The sequence below is a fragment of the Lynx rufus genome, unplaced genomic scaffold, assembly GCF_022079265.1.
Source record: "Lynx rufus isolate CCGP_SWC_20201006 ecotype Redwood Valley unplaced genomic scaffold, mLynRuf1.p SCAF_15, whole genome shotgun sequence".
In the NCBI taxonomy this organism is placed as follows: domain Eukaryota; kingdom Metazoa; phylum Chordata; class Mammalia; order Carnivora; family Felidae; genus Lynx; species Lynx rufus.
Genome location: NW_025814829.1, coordinates 63,545,310 through 63,563,787, shown reverse-complemented (window position 1 = coordinate 63,563,787; position 18,478 = coordinate 63,545,310). Strand labels below are relative to the sequence as shown.

Here is an 18,478-nt window from a genome sequence, read left to right as displayed (position 1 = left end):
ACATGTCCATTCTTATAAATCACATTGTATTGTAATTGTATATTTATCTGTGTTTGAAGCAACAGATGAGTATTTCCTTGTGTATGGTTGGTACTTCAGCATCGTTCTCTGAATTAATCAACTTAAGTCAGATGGGTAAAATTAAGAACTTGATGAAAATTGTCTTTTTATTCTTTATCAGTAAAATTATTAGAAAACATTGGCTTTTTTATGGCTTTCTTTTTTAAGGAGGGAACCTGGTTTACATATGAAGAAGATAAAGAAAGGTGAAAATGAAAAAGGGACATCAGAAGAATCTGTGATCACACCAGTGTTGCAGAAGGCAGATTCCCTAACTGGTGGTCCACTACAAAAGAATGATGGCAGCCATTTCAGTGAAAAGGATCAGCATGAAAGCAGGTAAAATCTATAAATTCTTTATGTGCCTGTGAGGAATTTTAGCAGTGATTACCTTTTGTGGAAATAAAATGCTGTAGTGTTGGTAGGTCCAAGCTAAGCAAGAAATACTCAACATATCAAACACACTGCTTGAAAAGTTGTGATGAGGGTAAGTGACTTTGTCAAGGAGCAGTTTCAGTAGTCACCATGGAAGCATGGAAGGTGAGTAAGTGTAAACAACTCCTTAGAGCATTTTAATTGGGAAAGGTAATAGAGAAATGGATGATAACTGAAAAAGAATGTGAATTGCAAAGGCATTTTCTTTCTCTTTTTATTTTAAGATGGGAGCTTTTAGAGTATGTGTAGTGTTGGAAATGCTCAATAGAGATAGACACGGTTAGTTAATTTAATTTTGTTTGCGTTTCCAAACATTAGGAAGTTTGTTGATTGTATTACATTCTCTTTTACAGATTATAGTAATTGTCTTTAGTACTCTTATTCATGTAATTTTGTGGAAGAAGTTGGTTTATTCTGAATTGGTTCCACAATGGGGTATTCTCATAGAATTGAATGTGCAGATTTAAAAATATATATGTATGTATGCAAGTATATATACACATATATACATATACATATACATATATATGGCTGTGTAAGTTCTATATGTATATATAAGTATATGTGTATGAGTTCTATATGTATATATAAGTGTATACACACACACACACACACACACTTATCATAAATGTATGCAAACACTGAGGCCATTCTGAATAAAGCTAATCCTTCCTTGATGATTTTAGATATCCAGTGCCTTTGATAGTATCATAAATAGCTATGATTTTGTTAGGGACTTTAAAGTATCTGGTTCTATTAAGTTAATATTTATTTAGATTCTTGGGAAAGGGGAAGATTTTGTTTATTTACAATTGGAAAAGAAACTAGTAATCCATAAAAGATTATTCCTTTTGGACTAGAGAGCTCCAAATTACAAAAACCATGCTTCCTGTACCAACAGTGCCATTGACACAGATTGTATGCTCAATAAGTATGTGTTGAATGTGGGAATAAACAGTGGAATGAATGAATGAATGAATGAATGAATGAATGCCTGTTGAGGAACTTCTCTAGAAGAAGCAAATCTTTAGTTTATTGAAAGTAGATTTCCCATCTTGCCAAGTATAAAGTCTCTTTAAAAATGTGTAAGATTCAGAAATTGTTATGTATCACTATAGCTAGAAATCGAATCATAATATAAATTCATTTGCTGTCATATTAGTTAGAAACACTGGAGTATTACTTTAACCACATAGTATAAAACACATGCTTTGAAGGCACATTCCTGGGTTTGAATTCAGGTTCTGTTCTTGGCCAGCGATTAGGGCTTCTTGGGCAAGTCACTTCGACTTTCTGTGCCTCATTTTCTTCCTGTGTAAAATACCTAATATAATAACCTACTTCATAGGATTGTTGTGGGGCTTCAAATACCTTGAAGACATGTAAAGTGCTCATAGTAATGCCTAGAGAGTAGTTGCATAGTGAGTCTTCAACACGTTAATATCGTGATTGTTAAAAAGGGGTTCTTTCATATAGGGACTTGACTTGCACTTTCCAAGTAGGTTTTAGTGCCAGTAAAAGCTTATTTTTAGCAAAATGACAACAACAGAAACAATGGTATCATTCCTATCAAATAATGCAAGTAGCATTAGGATTTTCCTTTGCTTTTGTTAGTTTTTATCTAACTTTAGTACTTTGTGCTGCTCGCTTCAGCAGCACATATACTACAACTGGATACACCTAATCCTTTGTTAATATTAGCAGTAGTATGTTTTCTATGTTGTTTAATGTTACTCTGTTGTTTAATCCCCTTTGTAGAAAATTAGTTTCAAGTGCAGAGATTTTATATCAGAAACAATAGGTTTAGATACGCTTTGTATTTTAAGTATTTAATATTTGCCTGAAAAGAATTGTTGGGTTTTTTCAGACCTGCGAAGAAAATTTCTAAGAAAAAGAACAAGTTAAGCAAAAGAGACAATGTAATTTTATTTTATTATTTATTTTATTTTTATTTTATTATTTTGATACATATTTGTTAGGAATATTGTTCAGTGGCAAAAAAATACTTTATGAAAGATGTAGTGAAAAAATAGAAAATCTTCCTTTGTTGTAGAGTCATTTGCTGTGAAAAAGTTACTTAGAAATACTAGCTATGGATAACAGTGTCTTTTTGATAAAAATCCGTTCTTTTAAAAAGTCTCTGTGGTTTCACTTTTAAATGTTCATTCACTTATTTTTAAAATGTATTTTGAGAGAGAGCACGCACAAGTGGGGGAGGGGCCGAGGGAGAGGAGGAGAGAGAATCCCAAGCAGGCTCCATGCTGTCATTGTGGAGGTCAACGTGGGACTCAAACTCAGGAACCCTGAGGTCATGACCTGAGCCAAAATGGAGTCGGATGCTCAACCGACTGAGCCAGTGAGGTGCCCCTGTTTTTGCTTTTATAAAAAGATGGCTATTTATCACTTCTCTACACCTAGTACAGTTTATAAATATTTGGGGGACATTTTGAAATGGTATTATTCATTGGTAGGTCAAAAAGCAAATTACCTCTATGGATGACCTTGTCGACTTCATTCAGTCATCTGAAACAGCTTCAGAGCATTGTGAGTTGCCTTACTCTAAGAATTTCATGTTGCTGATTGAACAACTTGGCATGGATTGTAAAGGTAGGAAGTCTTTTTACGTATATTGCTGTAGTAATATGTGCACACCTTGCCTACTACTGCACCATAGAGCACTGCTGTATTATAGAGCTGCTCATCTCAGAAATAAGGTTTATATTAAAATAAAAGGAGAACTATTGTATCCTCCCAGCCAAAGAGTCATCATTTCTACTGTACCTTTCTTAGTGGGAATGGCACATCTAATGTGTTTGTTAACTCTGCTTCTCTTCTGTGCCTTCACCCAGGTCAGGTCATTATTTTTCTCCTAGATGACTGAAATAACCTCAGGACTGTTTTCCCTGCCGTTCTACCTCCCAGGACCTTGGTCTACACTGCAACCATAATTAGTATATGTTTTAAAAAATGTGTCTTTCATCATGGTACCCCTTGCTTAAAACGTAGCTATTACTTCTCATTGCTATTAGGTTGAAGGCCACAATCCTCTGGCTTCATCTTGTATGGTTTTACATCCTTCTTTCCGTCTGTGTCTTATCCACTGTTTTAGACGTTCTTCCTGTGAAAGAGCTTTTTGTTTCCCACAGCTTTAGTTAGGTAAACTGCACATATATGAAGTGTGTCATTTGATAGTTTTGACATATGTTTACACGTATGAAACGATAACCATAATCCAGACAGTTAACATATTCATCACCCTTAAAAATCTCATGTCCCTTCATATTCCCTTATTATGAAGCTGCCAAATTGTTTTCTAAAGGAGTTGTACGGTTTTCCATTCCCACCAGCAGTCTGTGAGAGCACCAATTCCTGCATACATATTCATGAACACTTAGTATTGTCAGCTTTTTAAATCCTAGCCATTCGGATGGATATTTAGTATGTACCTCATTATGGTTTCAATATACATTTCCCTAATAACGGATGATGGTGAGCATATTTTCATGTGCTTGTTTGCCATCTGTGTATCTTCTTTGAATTGTCCAAGTCATTGGTTGTTTTAAAAATTTGTTTGTTTTCCTAGTTGTTGAGTTTTCAGAATTCTTTGTATATTCTAGACACAGTTCCTTCTTTGTTTTCTTTTTTTTTTTTTTGTGGTTGTTGTTGTTGTTGTTGTTTCCACTGAGGCATTTTATTTGCACATATGTATTACATCCCTAGAAAAAGAATCCCAGGATTTCTCCTTCTGTGTGTTTTCATCTTCCTTCTTCATGGTCCATGACTGTAGCTGAGGTGGTCAGTATAATGAAACCAAACTGAGCAGATTATTCTGCCATTTTTCTAGATCTTTGCATTGTCCATCAATTCTGGGGCCAGTCACTCCATGCTTGCTTAACCTGCCTGTGAGTTTCACAACAATTTTCCCAACTCTGTGATCATCAATGATTTTAAATTCACCACTGTAACCATGCTTCATCATCACAGTTAGAAAGTGGACAATGTCTTTGGAGCATGGCCTAGTAACAACCTGGAGTTTGCTTCTCTCTTCAGTATTGTTATGCTTTGGGGAGCATCTGCCACGACATTCACATGCATCATGATGGTGGCACAGAAAGATGGTGGAAAGAGCTCACTGCTCTTTTTTTGCAAGGTTTTTCTTCTCCCACTCTGTGACTTTTCCTTCTCTCAACAGTGTTTTTGAAGAGCAGTTTTTCTTTTTGGTGAAGTCCAGTTTACACATTCGTTTGTTCTTGTATGATTGTTGCTTTTGGTTTTCATATCTAAGAAATATTTGCATAGCACAAGGTCACAAAGCTTTTATCTCATGCTTTCTTTTAGAAGTTTTATAGTTTTAGGTCTTACATTTAGATCTATGACCCATTTTATATTCTTTTTTATTTGTGATACAGAGTATGGATACAAGTTCATTCTTTTGCATATGGATATCTAGTTGTTCCAGCACCATTTATTGAAAAGGCTGTGTTTTCTCCACTTTATGCCATTGTTCCTTTGTCATAATCAGTTGGCCACATATGTGTGGGTTTATGTCCCACACATAGATGACTTCTTGACAATATTGAATCTTTTAACCCCTGAACAGAGTATATATCTCTCCCTTGATATAGGTCTTTCAAAATTTTCTCAGTAGTTTTTGTAGTTTTTAATGTATAGGTCTTTCTGTCTTTTATGATATTAACTGTGATTATTTTTTATTTTCAGTGCAGTTGTAAATAATATATCTTAAATTTAAATTTTTTGGTAATGTTTACCCTGGAGAGAGAGACAGCATGAGTTGGGGAGGGGCGGAGAGAGAGGGAGACAGAATCTGAAGCAGGCTCCAGGCTCCAAGCTGTCAGTACAGAGCCCGAAGTGGGGGTTGAACTCACAATCCAGAGATCAAGAGTCACAAGCTTTACCCACTGAGCCAGCCAGGCACCCCTTATTCTTGATTGAGCTTTGATAATTTCTGTCTTTCATGGGATCTACCCACTGCATCTGAGTTGTCAAATTAATTATATAAAGTTCATAATATTACTTTGTTCCTTTTTTAGTATCTGTGAATCTCCAGTAATGTTACATTTACTAATTTCTGATATATTGTTAATACTTCCCTTGCTTCTCTTCATTTTGGGATCAGTCTTGGTAGAAATTGATCCCTTTTTTTCACCTCCAGAAAGCATTTGGTCTCACTGATTATTCTCTATCGTTTTTCTGCTTTCTTTCATGTGATTTTTGTCTTTGAGTTCCTTTCTTCTGCTTGGTTTGGGTTTAATTTGTTTTCGTTTTCTAGTTTCAAAAGGTGAAACCCAATGTCATAGATTTCAGACCTTTCTTCTTACTCATCCCCTTCTTCCTCTTCTTCCTCTTTTTCCTCTCATCTTCCTCCTCTCCTTCTTCGTTCTCCCCCCCCTCCTCCCCTTCTTCTTCTTCTTCTTCTTCTTCTTCTTCTTCTTCTTCTTCTTCTTCTCCCTTTCCCGCTCTGTCTCCCTCTCCCTCTCCTCCTTCTCTCCTCTTCCCCTTCCTGTTTCCTCCTCCTCCTCCTCCTCTTCTTCTCTTCTTCTTCTTCATCATCTTCTTCTCCCTTTCCCTCTCCATCTCCCTCTCCTCCTTCCCTCCTCTTCCTCTTCTTCCTCCTCCTCCTCTTTCCTCCTCCTCCTCTTCTGCTGCTCCTCCTCTTTCCCTCCTCCTCCTTCTTCTTCTTCTTCTTCTCCTCCTCCTCCTCCTCCTCCTCGTCCTCCTCCCTTTTCCTCTCCCTCTCCTCCTTCCCTCCTCTTCCTCCTCCTCTTTCCTCCTCCTCCTCTTCCTCCTCCTCCTCCTCTCCTGCTGCTGCTGCTTCTTCTTCTCCTTCTAGATGCTGTAGAAATCTATTGGCATTATTTTACCAAAATTTTTCTCAATTGTGAAAAATTAAAATCAGTTCTTCAACCTTTAGAAAGAAAAAAGAAGACAATCTCTTCACTATAATACACCATGAAAATAAGGTATCTGCTTGCCACATTCTGTGTGTGTGTGTGTGTGTGTGTGTTTGTGGGTTTTTTTAATGAAACTATGGCCACAATCCATTTCACACAATTTTTGAGACAGGTAACTAAATACCAAGTTATTTCGTTTCAGGCCAGCCACAAAACTTTAAGGAATAGACCCTAGACATGTATGTACATGACAAAGCAGGCTCCTGTTTGAGCCAGGCAGTTTTAGTATCATTTCCAATCTATGGCCCATGGACTGAATGTGGCTTGGCTTGTTTGTGTATGGCCCTGAGCTAAGAAAAGTTTTAGATTTTGTAAAGGGTTGTACACAAAGCAAAAACAAAGTACTATGTGACAAAAGTACATGGTCTACAAAGGTTAAAATATTTACAGTTTGGCCTTTTACAGAAAAAGCTTGCAGACCCTTCATTTATACCAATGTTGTACAGAATTCAGACGGTGCAATTACAATTCCGAGATAATGTTCCTTTAGTGTGACCCAGAATGTAGCAACATCCTACAAAGATGTTCCTCTGATGTCATGGGTTAGAATTCCTTTTCTCTTTTTTCTTCATCTTCATATCATTAAACTTCATCCTCATCTCTCTCTCCATGAGTGTGGAGATTTTTCAATTTTTCATTTAGTAAGACAGCGATTGCTTTTGCATCTCTGGCATCTATTTGCTCTCCCCAAATGTTTCTCTTTGCTTTTTCATAGGGATAACATTTAACAGTCGGATAGGCTCTGATGCCAGCTTTCTGGCATGTCTGAGCCTAAGCCTGACAGTCTATTTTTCCAGCTTTCGCTTTTCCTTTCATCGTCTTAGCCAAGAGCCTAAACTCTGGAGCAAAATTTTGGCAAGGTCCACACCAAGGAGCATAGAATTCAATCACCTGGTGATTTTTCCCTTGTATAACTTTTTCATCGAAAGTCTGAGGCATTAGATTTGTGGATGCTTGAGGTAGAAATCCCGGACCCCAAATCTCTCTTCTAGCCATTGTACCTGTGATACTGAAAAGCTTTATTTGGTTTTGTGGGGGGAAATCTTATCTCAGGGTATCTCTGAACATTTTCTTGGGCACAAAAAGAATGATACTGTTGGCAGTCTATACTGCCCACGGTAACTGTCCAGTTAGTGTCGGGGCCATTCTTTTTTTTAAAAAATTTTTTTTTTCAACGTTTATTTATTTTTGGGACAGAAAGAGACAGAGCATGAACGGGGGAGGGGCAGAGAGAGAGGGAGACACAGAATCGGAAACAGGCTCCAGGCTCCGAGCAGTCAGCACAGAGCCCGACGCGGGGCTCGAACTCCCGGACCGCGAGATCGTGACCTGGCTGAAGTCGGACGCTTAACCGACTGCGCCACCCAGGCGCCCCCGGGCCATTCTTTTCCATTCTGGCATTAGGACTTGACATGGATGACACCATGGGAGTAGAAGTCAACCATCCAGACTTCATCATGGTTCCTTTGTGTAGCTAGTTCATTGAAAGTGGTGGGTGTCCGGGAGGTCACTGAAGGTTCCTAGGATCCTCTATGAATTCCGAGATCTGTTGTTCAGCAGAGTGATGTCCATCTTATTCATGAACCTCGGATTGGTTGAATACCACTGTTGTTGGATCCGCCTGAATGTTATACATGTCACAGGGTCCCTCGTGAACCGTACCATCTAGTGTACCAAACTTAAGCTGACCACACCGATGCTTTGATGCTTTTTGTAACTCTGGCAATAAAGCTTGACATGGTGGACACCATGGCACAAACAAATCAACAAGCCACGGTTCCTGTCATCGGCAGGAACATTTTGAGGTCCAAGTGTGGCAACATGAGAATTACCACTTTCTTTGGCAAAGGCTAGTATATCATATAGAATCTTCTTTCCATGATGAATTTCATATTCTTTGGTTCCTTGTCCTTTAAATACTGCTAGACATGGCTGAAATACAGAGAGATTACTACAGATGTCTGGCGCAGAGGGACAGTCAGCCTTGCCAACTTGAATATGTTCACTTTTGAGTAGAGTTTTTAGTTCCCTCAACTCAGGATCATTTGGATTTTCATGTTTTCCGAAACTAAACGATAAGAGCCACCGATGGTGAGCCAATCGATCCGTTAGTGTATTTGCCAAAAGTAGCTCAAAATCTGGAAGACTATGCATGATTTCCAAATATATTTCTCGAGCATCCAGTGAATTAAGGAACAAAACGCTGCTTTTCTCTCTGGTATTTAATGGGGCGCCAGAGGAAAATAGGCAGTAGTACTTGTGATAATATCCAGACTTTTACAAAGTTTGTCCTGGGTGGCACAGTCCATCCATCCTACATTAACCAGACCATCCAACATGCCCCTGAGCCTGAGTCGTGTCTATGAAGTTAAACAATCTCCTCCTTTGCAACAAAAAGTGATCAGCTGGCCAATACCAGCAGCAAAAGCAGTTTCTATGGAGTGAACACAATTTCCTGTCCATAATTCCATCACTGGGTTTCTAACGTGCTGCATGGCGAAACTCACCAAACTTTCCTTTGATCTGTCCCCGTGATATTTCACCGTGGACGTTCCAGACCTAAAAACGAAGAGGCTGGGAGATCCGTTGACTCCTTTCATTCGGCAAAGCATTCTATCATCACCACAGTTAACAGCACCAATTTGAAGCAATCCATCTACTTCTTTAGCACAGTCTCTCCATGTGGGAGCTAATTCATGGCAGTGTGAACATCCTGGGGAGTAAAAGTTCACAAACCACAGTTCTCCACAATGAACAGCAGCATCCACTTCTCCTCTATCCAATGTCATGCTTTCAAGATCATCATCATAAATACCAAAATCATAACGATCATAATCCCAGCTTTCATACGGGCCCACCTTCTGGATCATCTGCAAGTCCCTTGTCTCCGTATTTGTCATACTTTTCCCACAGATCTTCATCTTTGAGCACTTCATATGCTCTATTTATTTTTGAAAATCACTCTGTACGTTAGGATTATTCATTTGGTTGGTAGGTTGGTTGGTTGGTTGGTTATTTATTTATTTATTTATTTATTTAGTGTTTATTTACTATTGAGAGAGACAGAGACGGAATGCAAGTGGGTTAGGGGCAGAGAGAGTGGGAGACACAGAATCCAAAGAAGACCCCTGGCTCCGAGCCATCAGCACAGAGCCCAACGCGGGGCTCTAACCCATGACCTGTGAGATCATGACCTCAGTGACCGGAAGTTGGACGCTCAACTGACTGAGCCACCCAGGCGCCCCTGGTTATTCATTTTTGTTTTTTGTTTTTTTGTTTTTTATCAGGATGTAGCTTCAATGCCAACTTCGTGAAAGCTTCTCTTCTCTCTCTACTGCTTGCGGTCCTGGATACTCCAAGTAAACTGTAAAAATCCTGATCTGTGCCCACTAAAACGGCCATATACACTATTAGGAAACAGAATGACCCTTTTCACGTCCCGGACGTAGTCATTTTTGTTGAACCAGACTCCCATTCTTTCTCTGATACAAGTTCTGATGGAAGTGAACATTCAGATATACAGCTGGTTCCAACTGAGAGAATATGCAGGTTTGATAACTTGTGTTTACATTACTCCAAGAGCGAATCAAGCATCATGAAATTTTCTCCCAAAATGTCAATCTGTGTAGGCTCGGTAATCTCCACTTCCTCAGATCACAAAAGATATCAAAATACTTTGAGGAATCTAACCTTAACATTCTGTTTCTCCTTTCTTCCTTTAATCCTAAATGTCTAAATCTTCTCCTTACCTGCGAATGGTCTCTGGCTCATTTCTAACTCCTTGTCATGCAACCAAAACATACGTTTGTAAAGTATAGCGGTGGAGAGTAACAAATATTCAGACTAAAATGAGCAACCAGAGGAAAATCGAGAACATATTGTCCATACCACCATGGGACAAGTGGTTCTCCTAGGGGTCGTTCTCAGCGTGGGTGTGGTGGACTTGATCTGCGCCAAGCTTCAGGGCCAGGTGGAAACTGCCGGTAAACGCAGTAGGAAGGATTTCTGGCTGCCATCAGCCCAGAATAGGATGTGGGGAGAGGGGAAGGATGGGGACATCCCATGAAAGAGACTGCTGGCATATGAAGTCTCCGGCAGGACTAGGGTGAAAAGAGCCTGAGTAACTGAAGCTTAAGTGAGAGAAAGGGTCGCAAGAAGCTGGGAAGCGAAGTCGGAAGAAGGGTGATGATGTAGGTAGTGAGAAAAAGATGGGGAGCTAGAACACAAAACCCATGGCAGGGGCAGAGAGGAAGGGAGGGGAGACAGGTGCACAGGCATTGGGCTCTCCCTTCCAGAAGGACCATGCCTCTGCCACCGCCGCCGCCTCCCGCTCCAGCAGAACCCGGGGCCCGGCCCATGCCCACCGCAGTCTAGGGGGGGTCTCCTCCTACAGCTACTCCCCCACCTTCAATTCCCGGCATTGGCGGACCCCGCCCCCACCCACCCAAGTGCCTGCTGTGCGCTTGTGAACAAAGCACCTGCTCTCCAGCCACTGCCAGGGTGGGGCGGGGCAGGGCGGGGCGCTCGGGAAGCTGGGGGAGGAGCCACAAAGGCAGCAAGGAGCACCGCACTTCCCTCTTCTTTTTTAATGTATACATTCAGTGCTATCAGTCTTCATGTGAGTGCTACTAAAGCAGGACTCTACAAATTCTATGTTTTCATTTTCATTCTGTTCAGAATCCTTTCTAATTTTTTTTTTCATTACTTCTTTGACCCAGGGGATATTTCGATGTGTTCTGTAGTTCACAAATAGTTGAGTATTTTCCAGAGATATTTTTGTGCTTGATTTCTGATTTGATTGCTTTGTGGTCAGGGAACACACTATCTTGACTTCAGGCCTCTTGACTTCTTCCTTTTATTAAGATTTATTTTTGACCCAGAACATAGTCTTTTTTGGTAAATGTTCCATAGATCCTTGAGAAGAATAGTGGCGGCCAAGTCTACTATGCCTTTGCCGATGTTGAGCCTATTGAAAATCAGACTATAATCGTGAATTTGCCTATTTCTCTTTTCAGTTCTGTCAGTTTTTGCTTCATGTACTTTGGAGCTATTAACAGATACGTGAACATTTAAGATTGCTCTTAATTGACCCTTTTATGATTATACAATGACCTGTTGTTTATTGCTGGTAATAATTTTTTGCTTGAAACTGTTTTGTCTGGTATTCGTATAGCCACTCTAGCTCAGCCTTCTTTGGTCAAGTGTTAGTGTGGTATGTCATATTTCTGTCTTTTGAATAAATTTCTCTCTTGACACTTAACGTGCATTTTTTATAGGTGGCATATAGTTGAGTCTTTTTTATCCATTCTGACAGTCTGCATTTTAGTTGAGGCTTTTAGACCGTTTTCATTTACTGTGATTTTTGAGATAGTTGGTTTGAATCTGTCATCACACTGTTTGACTTGCTTTTGTCCTATCTGCTCCTTGTTCCCGTTCTCTTCTTTTTCCGCTTTCTTTTAATCGAGTAATTTTTATGATTCAGATTTATTTATTCATTCATTCATTCATTCATTCATTTATTCACTTATTTATTTAGGCTTCCTAGCTAAAACTTTTCAGTTTTGCTGCTTTAGTGGTTGGTTTAGGGTTTATAGTCTATGGCTTCAGCATCACAGTCTCCCTTCCAGTAATGTTATACCACATCGTATAGAGTTTAGGCAAATTACAAGAGTTGACTTCCATTTCTTCTTTCCTAAACAGATCCTTTCTGGGTCAGTGGGATTATAGTTTTCATGAAGTTTAGGAAGATTCGGGCCATTTTTTTTCCTGTCCCTTTCCCCTGCCTCTTTGGGCAACTGTGTATTTCCCAGTTGAAGTTTTCTCCCAGGTTTCCAATGTTAAACTTCAGTCTTTTGTTTTGTGATGTCTAATATGTGTTTATTCCTACCCATCGTATTATTCATGGCTAACATAATTTACGTCTCTGTAAGTGCTATTTGGTTTTGAAAACAATAGCTTCTATGCCTCTAGTTATCTTTTCATGCTTTGTTTGGAGATATAGTTAAGTTACTTACAAACAGTTGGATCCTTTAGTCTTGCTCTTATGAATTATTGGATGAATCCGGAGTGGTGATCAGCCTAAGGCAAATTATGAGTTTTTCGATCTTAGCTAATGTGAATAGATACTGTCCCTCGTGCTGTGGGAGCACCAGGCAGTGTTTCCTCTACTCTTTTCAGATTTTTTTCCCTTGATGACTTCCTTCCATGTATGCACTGGTTGTTCCTCTGCTGAATAGCCAAAGGGGACCCTGTGCAGATGCCCAGGGTTCTTTCTGTGTTCTGCTTTCTCCTCTCCTGGATGCTGACCTGTCGTCTCAATCTGCCTTGACTTCACCAGACTCTCAGTTTTGCCACCTTGACTCAAGGAGTCTGGTGAAATCTACTTAAATAATTTATGTCTCCTGTGTCGTAGCCTGAAAACTCTCTCAAGGCAGTGAGCTTGGGCATACGTGTTAGGCTAACGTGTTTTGTTTTCAGGGATCATTGTCCTTCATTGTCTGAAGTTCTGTGTCTTGAAAATCATGTTAAAATTGTATTTTGTCTGTTTTGTTTTTGCTTGCTTCAGGTAGGAAGATCAATCAGTACGTGTTACCCCACCTTGGCCAGAAGCAGATTACAGTGGAACTTCGGCACATGCTCTAGACTGTCGAGAGTGCTTGTCTTCCTCCTTTGCTTAATTGCCTCCTGCTCATCCTTCATTCCTCAGTATAGTTATCTCTTCCTCAGGGAAATCTGTCTTCCTTGGGCCCAGTCTGGATCAAGTTATGATCACAGAACTCTGTCTTCTAATAGGAACTATCTGAATTTAGAATTACCATTTGAGTTGTCTTTCTCCTTCACTAGACTTTAGGCTAATCGAGAGCCAAGGGTCTTCTCTATTGTATCTGTAGAGCTGAGTATAACATCTTCCATTGAAGGTATATATTTACTCAATGTGTGAATGAGTGAATTGAAGATGCACAGTCCTGTATATGCAAAAAGTACTCATCTATTTTATTTCTGTTTCTTCTCCGATGCAGATTCTGCTGGCTTCTTGAAAATCCAAGATATACGTGTTTCCTATGAGAAATTACGGAAACTTAACAAAATCACTGTAAACTTCTTACGGGAAAAATGACAAAAATGGACAAAATGGTTAGTGCACTACAAAACGAGCTACGAGAAGCCAAAGACATGATATCACGGTTAGAGCATCAAAAAGTGGAATGGGAACGTGAATTCTACAGTTTGAGGTATAGCATCTTGGCTTTAAGGAAATATTTCAGCTCTTTCCTTTTATACTACAGATGTGTAGGGGCAGTTTTGTAATTGCTGACTTACCTTATGGGATTTTCCCGGAAAGAATACTTGTTTAGTGTTGTGAGGTGTGCGGTTCTTGGAAATAACACAGCAAGTTCTTAACAGTGAATACTTCTAATAATTTAACGTATATTCCAAATCACAATTTTAATGGCCATATAAAAGTCCACCATAGTCCAAGAAACATCGTTATTTAAGAGATTGAATTCTGCTTGTTTTTCATCTTTCTGTATTTTAATTAATGCTGTCAGGAATGTCTTTTTATTTAAATTTTTTTTTCAACGTTTTTTATTTATTTTTGGGACAGAGAGAGACAGAGCATGAACGGGGGAGGGGCAGAGAGAGAGGGAGTCACAGAGTCGGAAACAGGCTCCAGGCTCTGAGCCATCAGCCCAGAGCCTGACGCGGGGCTCGAACTCACGGACCGCGAGATCGTGACCTGGCTGAAGTCGGACGCTTAACCGACTGCGCCACCCAGGCGCCCCAGGAATGTCTTTTATATAAATGTTTCTACATGTCTGGTTACTTACTTGGAATCAATTCTTAAATATAATATAATCTGGTTAAAGTATAAAAATTTTACAAAAGGTCTTTGATCCATATTTTTAAATTATTCTCAGGAAAGTTTATATTACTTTCTGTACCTACCAACAGAGTATAAAATGGTCATTTTTCTCAAGACAGTAAAATTCCCCAAAATTGATTCTGTTTGCTTCTTAACATGCAGGGGTTAAAAGGTAAAGTGGGGGTGCCTGGGTGGCTCAGTTGGTTAATCATCTGGCTTCGGCTCAGGTGATGATCTCGTGAGTTTGAGCCTTGCTTTGGGTGGGCTCGAGCCCTGCTTTGGGTGGGCTCGAGCCCTGCTTTGGGTGAGCACGAGCCCCGCTTCGGGTGAGCTCCTCTTCTCACACTCTGTCTCTCCCTCTCTGTCTGCCCCTCGTGGGATTCTGTCCCTCTTGCTCTCTCTCCACCCTCGCTCACTTGCGTCATCTCTGTCTCAATAAAAAATTTAAACAAAGTAAAAGGGGGGCGCCTGGGTGGCTCAGTCAGTCAAGCGTCCGACTTTGGCTCAGGTCATGATCTCAGGGTTCGTGAGTTCGAGCCCCACATCGAGCTGTGTTGTCAGTGCAGAGCCCACTTCCGATTTTCTGCCTCCCTCTCTCTCTCTCTCCCCCTCCTTTGTTTGCATGGGCTCTCCCTTTCTCTCTCAAAAATGAATAAACGTTAAAAAAAAGTAATACAGAAAGTGATTACTGAGAAGTTTTTTCAACATCTCTGTCATAGGTAGATAAAATTATTTCAAAAGTGTATGCTGAAAGGTCATATTACTCTTTATTGTTTACTTAATACGTATCCTGTGTTGTTCTAGAAGGGATGTTTAAGTGATTCCTAAAGTAGGTAATCATCAACAAGGTAAGTTGCAAGTGTTGTGGAAGAAGAAACAAAAAAAAGCATAGGCAACAGATATTAGACTCGTCAGCCTAGTCTTGGATGACAGTAATCTGCACGCGTATGTTGTGGAAACAACATCCACAGATGCTGTCTTTCACTGCACATCATTTTTGGAGGTATCTGTAAGGTTTCGTCAAGTGGAAATTTTATTTCCAGTGAATTGATAAACTTGCTTGTAGACAGCAACTTCTCTTTTTAATGAGTAACTGAATTATCTATCCTATGGAGGAATAGTTATACCTGTGGGAAAAGGGGTAATTTTCAACTCTAATTCCTGAATAATTTCAAACTTCCTTCCCTACAACATCTATCAGAGTTATTACTGACTAAAACTAAGTTGCATAATGCTTTCTCCTGGCTTCTTTTCAACTGTATATATGGTGTGGAAGAGATTGAACTGAGAAATTAAAAACATGAGCCCTACAAGGAAAACAATTGGAGAACATAGAAATTTTTCATTTGGATAATAAGCCAACTTATGTGGAACCAGATCATAAAATGAACTTTTTATGTCTAACAAAGCAAATTTTAAAAGAAGCATATGTAATTGCAGATGTACCTTAAAACAAGAAGAAGAAAGAAGAAATGCTGATATGTTATATGAAAAAATTAGGGAAAAGTTAAGAAGAAAAGAAGACGAATATAAGAAAGAAGTTGAAACAAAACAACAAGTTGAACTCGCTCTGAGAACGCTAAACATGGAATTGAAGGCCGCAAAAAATCAGGTAAATCAGTTTTTGATAAAAACTGTATTTCCATCAATATTACATAGTTTGGTATATTATACATATATATTTTATAGTATCCCTATGACTCAATATATATTATTTAGGTTTAAAATAAATTAAAACATGGGATCATGTTCCTTTGAACATTTTTTTAAAGTTCTCCTCCTCAGCTTTTGACCTTTTTTTTTTTTTTAACGGTATGAGACCAGAATCATAATGAAATGTGTCTCCAGGTTGTAGAAGAGCGCAGTGACACTCAGTGGCAACTTTCTCCAGAACAGAAGGCCAGAGTCTTCAAGATGGAAGTCTAAATAATCACCTTTGCAAGCAAAAGGAGCTAGAAATGACTCATAAGAAAACTAATTCTAAAATATCTTCTTTAGTTATTTTGAAGTACATGTGTGTATGTATTTGTATGCATTCTATTTTTTAGTTATTATTTTTATCTCCGTGTGTGTGTCTATATATGTATATATGTATGTATATATGAAACTGAACTCTGTTCATCATGGAAACTATAGAGGATTTTAAAAGCACATATATTTTGTGGAGGGGCATGGGGGACGGTGGCATTTTTGCTTCACTGGATAAAATAATATTCTTAATTAAATGCATTTGTCTGCAACAACTAGTGACATTCATAATGTCCTCATCCAAGGGAGAGGCTTGTATTACTTTCTGTAGGAATTGATGAGCTTTCCCTAATCTCAAAACTATTGCTATTAGCAACATGTGTTTTGGTTTTGAACAGTTACTTCACTGCCTTGATATATTAATAGGTTAGTTGAACACTTCCGCTAATGGACAGGAGGACGAGTGTAGCCAGTTCACTGATCATATTTTCGGTATCAAGTCTCCTACTTTTGAGAAAAGTAACAGTTTTGCTTCAAGTAGCATCCTATCTCATTACAAGGAACGTTTGATAACAATGGTATGCTGTGGTATATACTTAATGATAATTTATTGCTAGGTATTTTATTCCTAATAAAATAGTTGAGTGTACTTCCCCTCTTTTATATTTATTACTGTTTTCAACATGAAGAGGAAATACAAGTCATTGCAGCGGTAAATAATCTCATGATTTTCTAAGAGATGTATAAATGTCACCTTATTTCCTATCAGTGTTTTGAAATACAAGACTTCTTTCGTACTTGTGTATTTACACTAGAGAAGTGGCAGTGGTTGGTGCAAGAGCACTAGTTGTGGAGTGAGAAGACCTGGGGAGAGTCCTGCAGCTCACCGTTTTAATCTCTCCATTCTAGAATTGTGATAACCAAATGAGTTCATTGATGTATGTAGAAGTGTCTCTATTATAGTACAGTGCCTAGATTTGTCAGTTATCAATAGATATAATTCTTATAACTGACTATAGAAATGGTAGCAAAGTAGATATCTATGAAATATTCTCAGGAAAGAAGAATTTTAGGAAATTTGATCTGTCCTAGTATATGCAGAGCTAAGGATTTTACTGTGAGGTAGCTGTATTCGATATCTACTGTAAACTCAATTTTTAAGTGTAGTCAGATTTATTAATCTTTTATTTCAGGCCTTCGGGTTTGTTGTAAATCAGAGAAAGGCTTTTCCAATTCTGAGATTCTGAACACTTTTCTCACAAATTCTTTTTTACTTTCATGCCTTCATTATCTTCAGTTAAAGTTCTGAACTTTTGGGAACTTATGCTTGTCTAAAATGTGAGATTTGGTAGGGGCACCTGGGTGGCGCAGTCGGTTAAGCGTCCGACTTCAGCCAGGTCACGATCTCGCGGTCCGTGAGTTCGAGCCCCGCGTCGGGCTCTGGGCTGATGGCTCAGAGCCTGGAGCCTGTTTCCGACTCTGTGACTCCCTCTCTCTCTGCCCCTCCCCCGTTCATGCTCTGTCTCTCTCTGTCCCAAAAATAAATAAACGTTGAAAAAAAAAATAAAATAAAATAAAATGTGAGATTTGGAGCCAACTTTATTTTTTTCCAGTTGGATATTCACTTACTGTAACCTTCCTTCCTACCTTTCCTTCTTTTTATGTTTCTTTATTCATTAGAGAGAGAGAGAGAAAGAGAGAGAGAATGCAAGCAGGGGAGGGGCAGGGAGAGCGAGAGCGAGAATCCTGAGCAGGCTCCTGACTGTCAGCACAGAGCCTGATGCGAGGCTTGAACCCACAGAATGTGAGATCATTCCCTGAGCCAAAATCAAGAGTCAGACACTTACCCAACCGAACCACCCTGGCACCCCCTGCAACCTTTTCATTGTTTAAACATAGATTATATTCTCATTTCAAAGAAAATCATGGGGCGCCTGGGTGGCGCAGTCGGTTAAGCGTCCGACTTCAGCCAGGTCACGATCTCGCAGTCTGTGAGTTCGAGCCCCGCGTCGGGCTCTGGGCTGATGGCTCGGAGCCTGGAGCCTGTTTCCGATTCTGTGTCTCCCTCTCTCTCTGCCCCTCCCCCGTTCATGCTCTGTCTCTCTCTGTCCCAAAAATAAATAAACGTTGAAAAAAAAATTTTTTTAAAGAAAATCATGATAATGCCATTTTATTGAGT

General features: G+C 39.4%; 1 protein-coding gene and 2 pseudogenes across 1 annotated transcript in view; 1 reads left to right on the top strand and 2 right to left on the bottom strand.

The window, feature by feature from the left end:
• Positions 1–247: 247 nt before the first annotated feature.
• Positions 248–18,478, top strand: part of LOC124509890 (ankyrin repeat domain-containing protein 26-like) — a 44,239-nt gene continuing 26,008 nt past the window's right edge. Inside the window, 6 exon segments of the mRNA XM_047076481.1 lie at positions 248–399; positions 2,363–2,396; positions 2,967–3,102; positions 13,487–13,552; positions 13,555–13,699; positions 15,772–15,943. Coding sequence (XP_046932437.1) covers positions 248–399; positions 2,363–2,396; positions 2,967–3,102; positions 13,487–13,552; positions 13,555–13,699; positions 15,772–15,943 — 705 coding nt within the window.
• On the bottom strand, positions 4,212–4,593 carry LOC124510330 (40S ribosomal protein S15a-like; annotated as a pseudogene).
• Positions 7,002–9,942, bottom strand: LOC124510329 (dnaJ homolog subfamily C member 10-like; annotated as a pseudogene).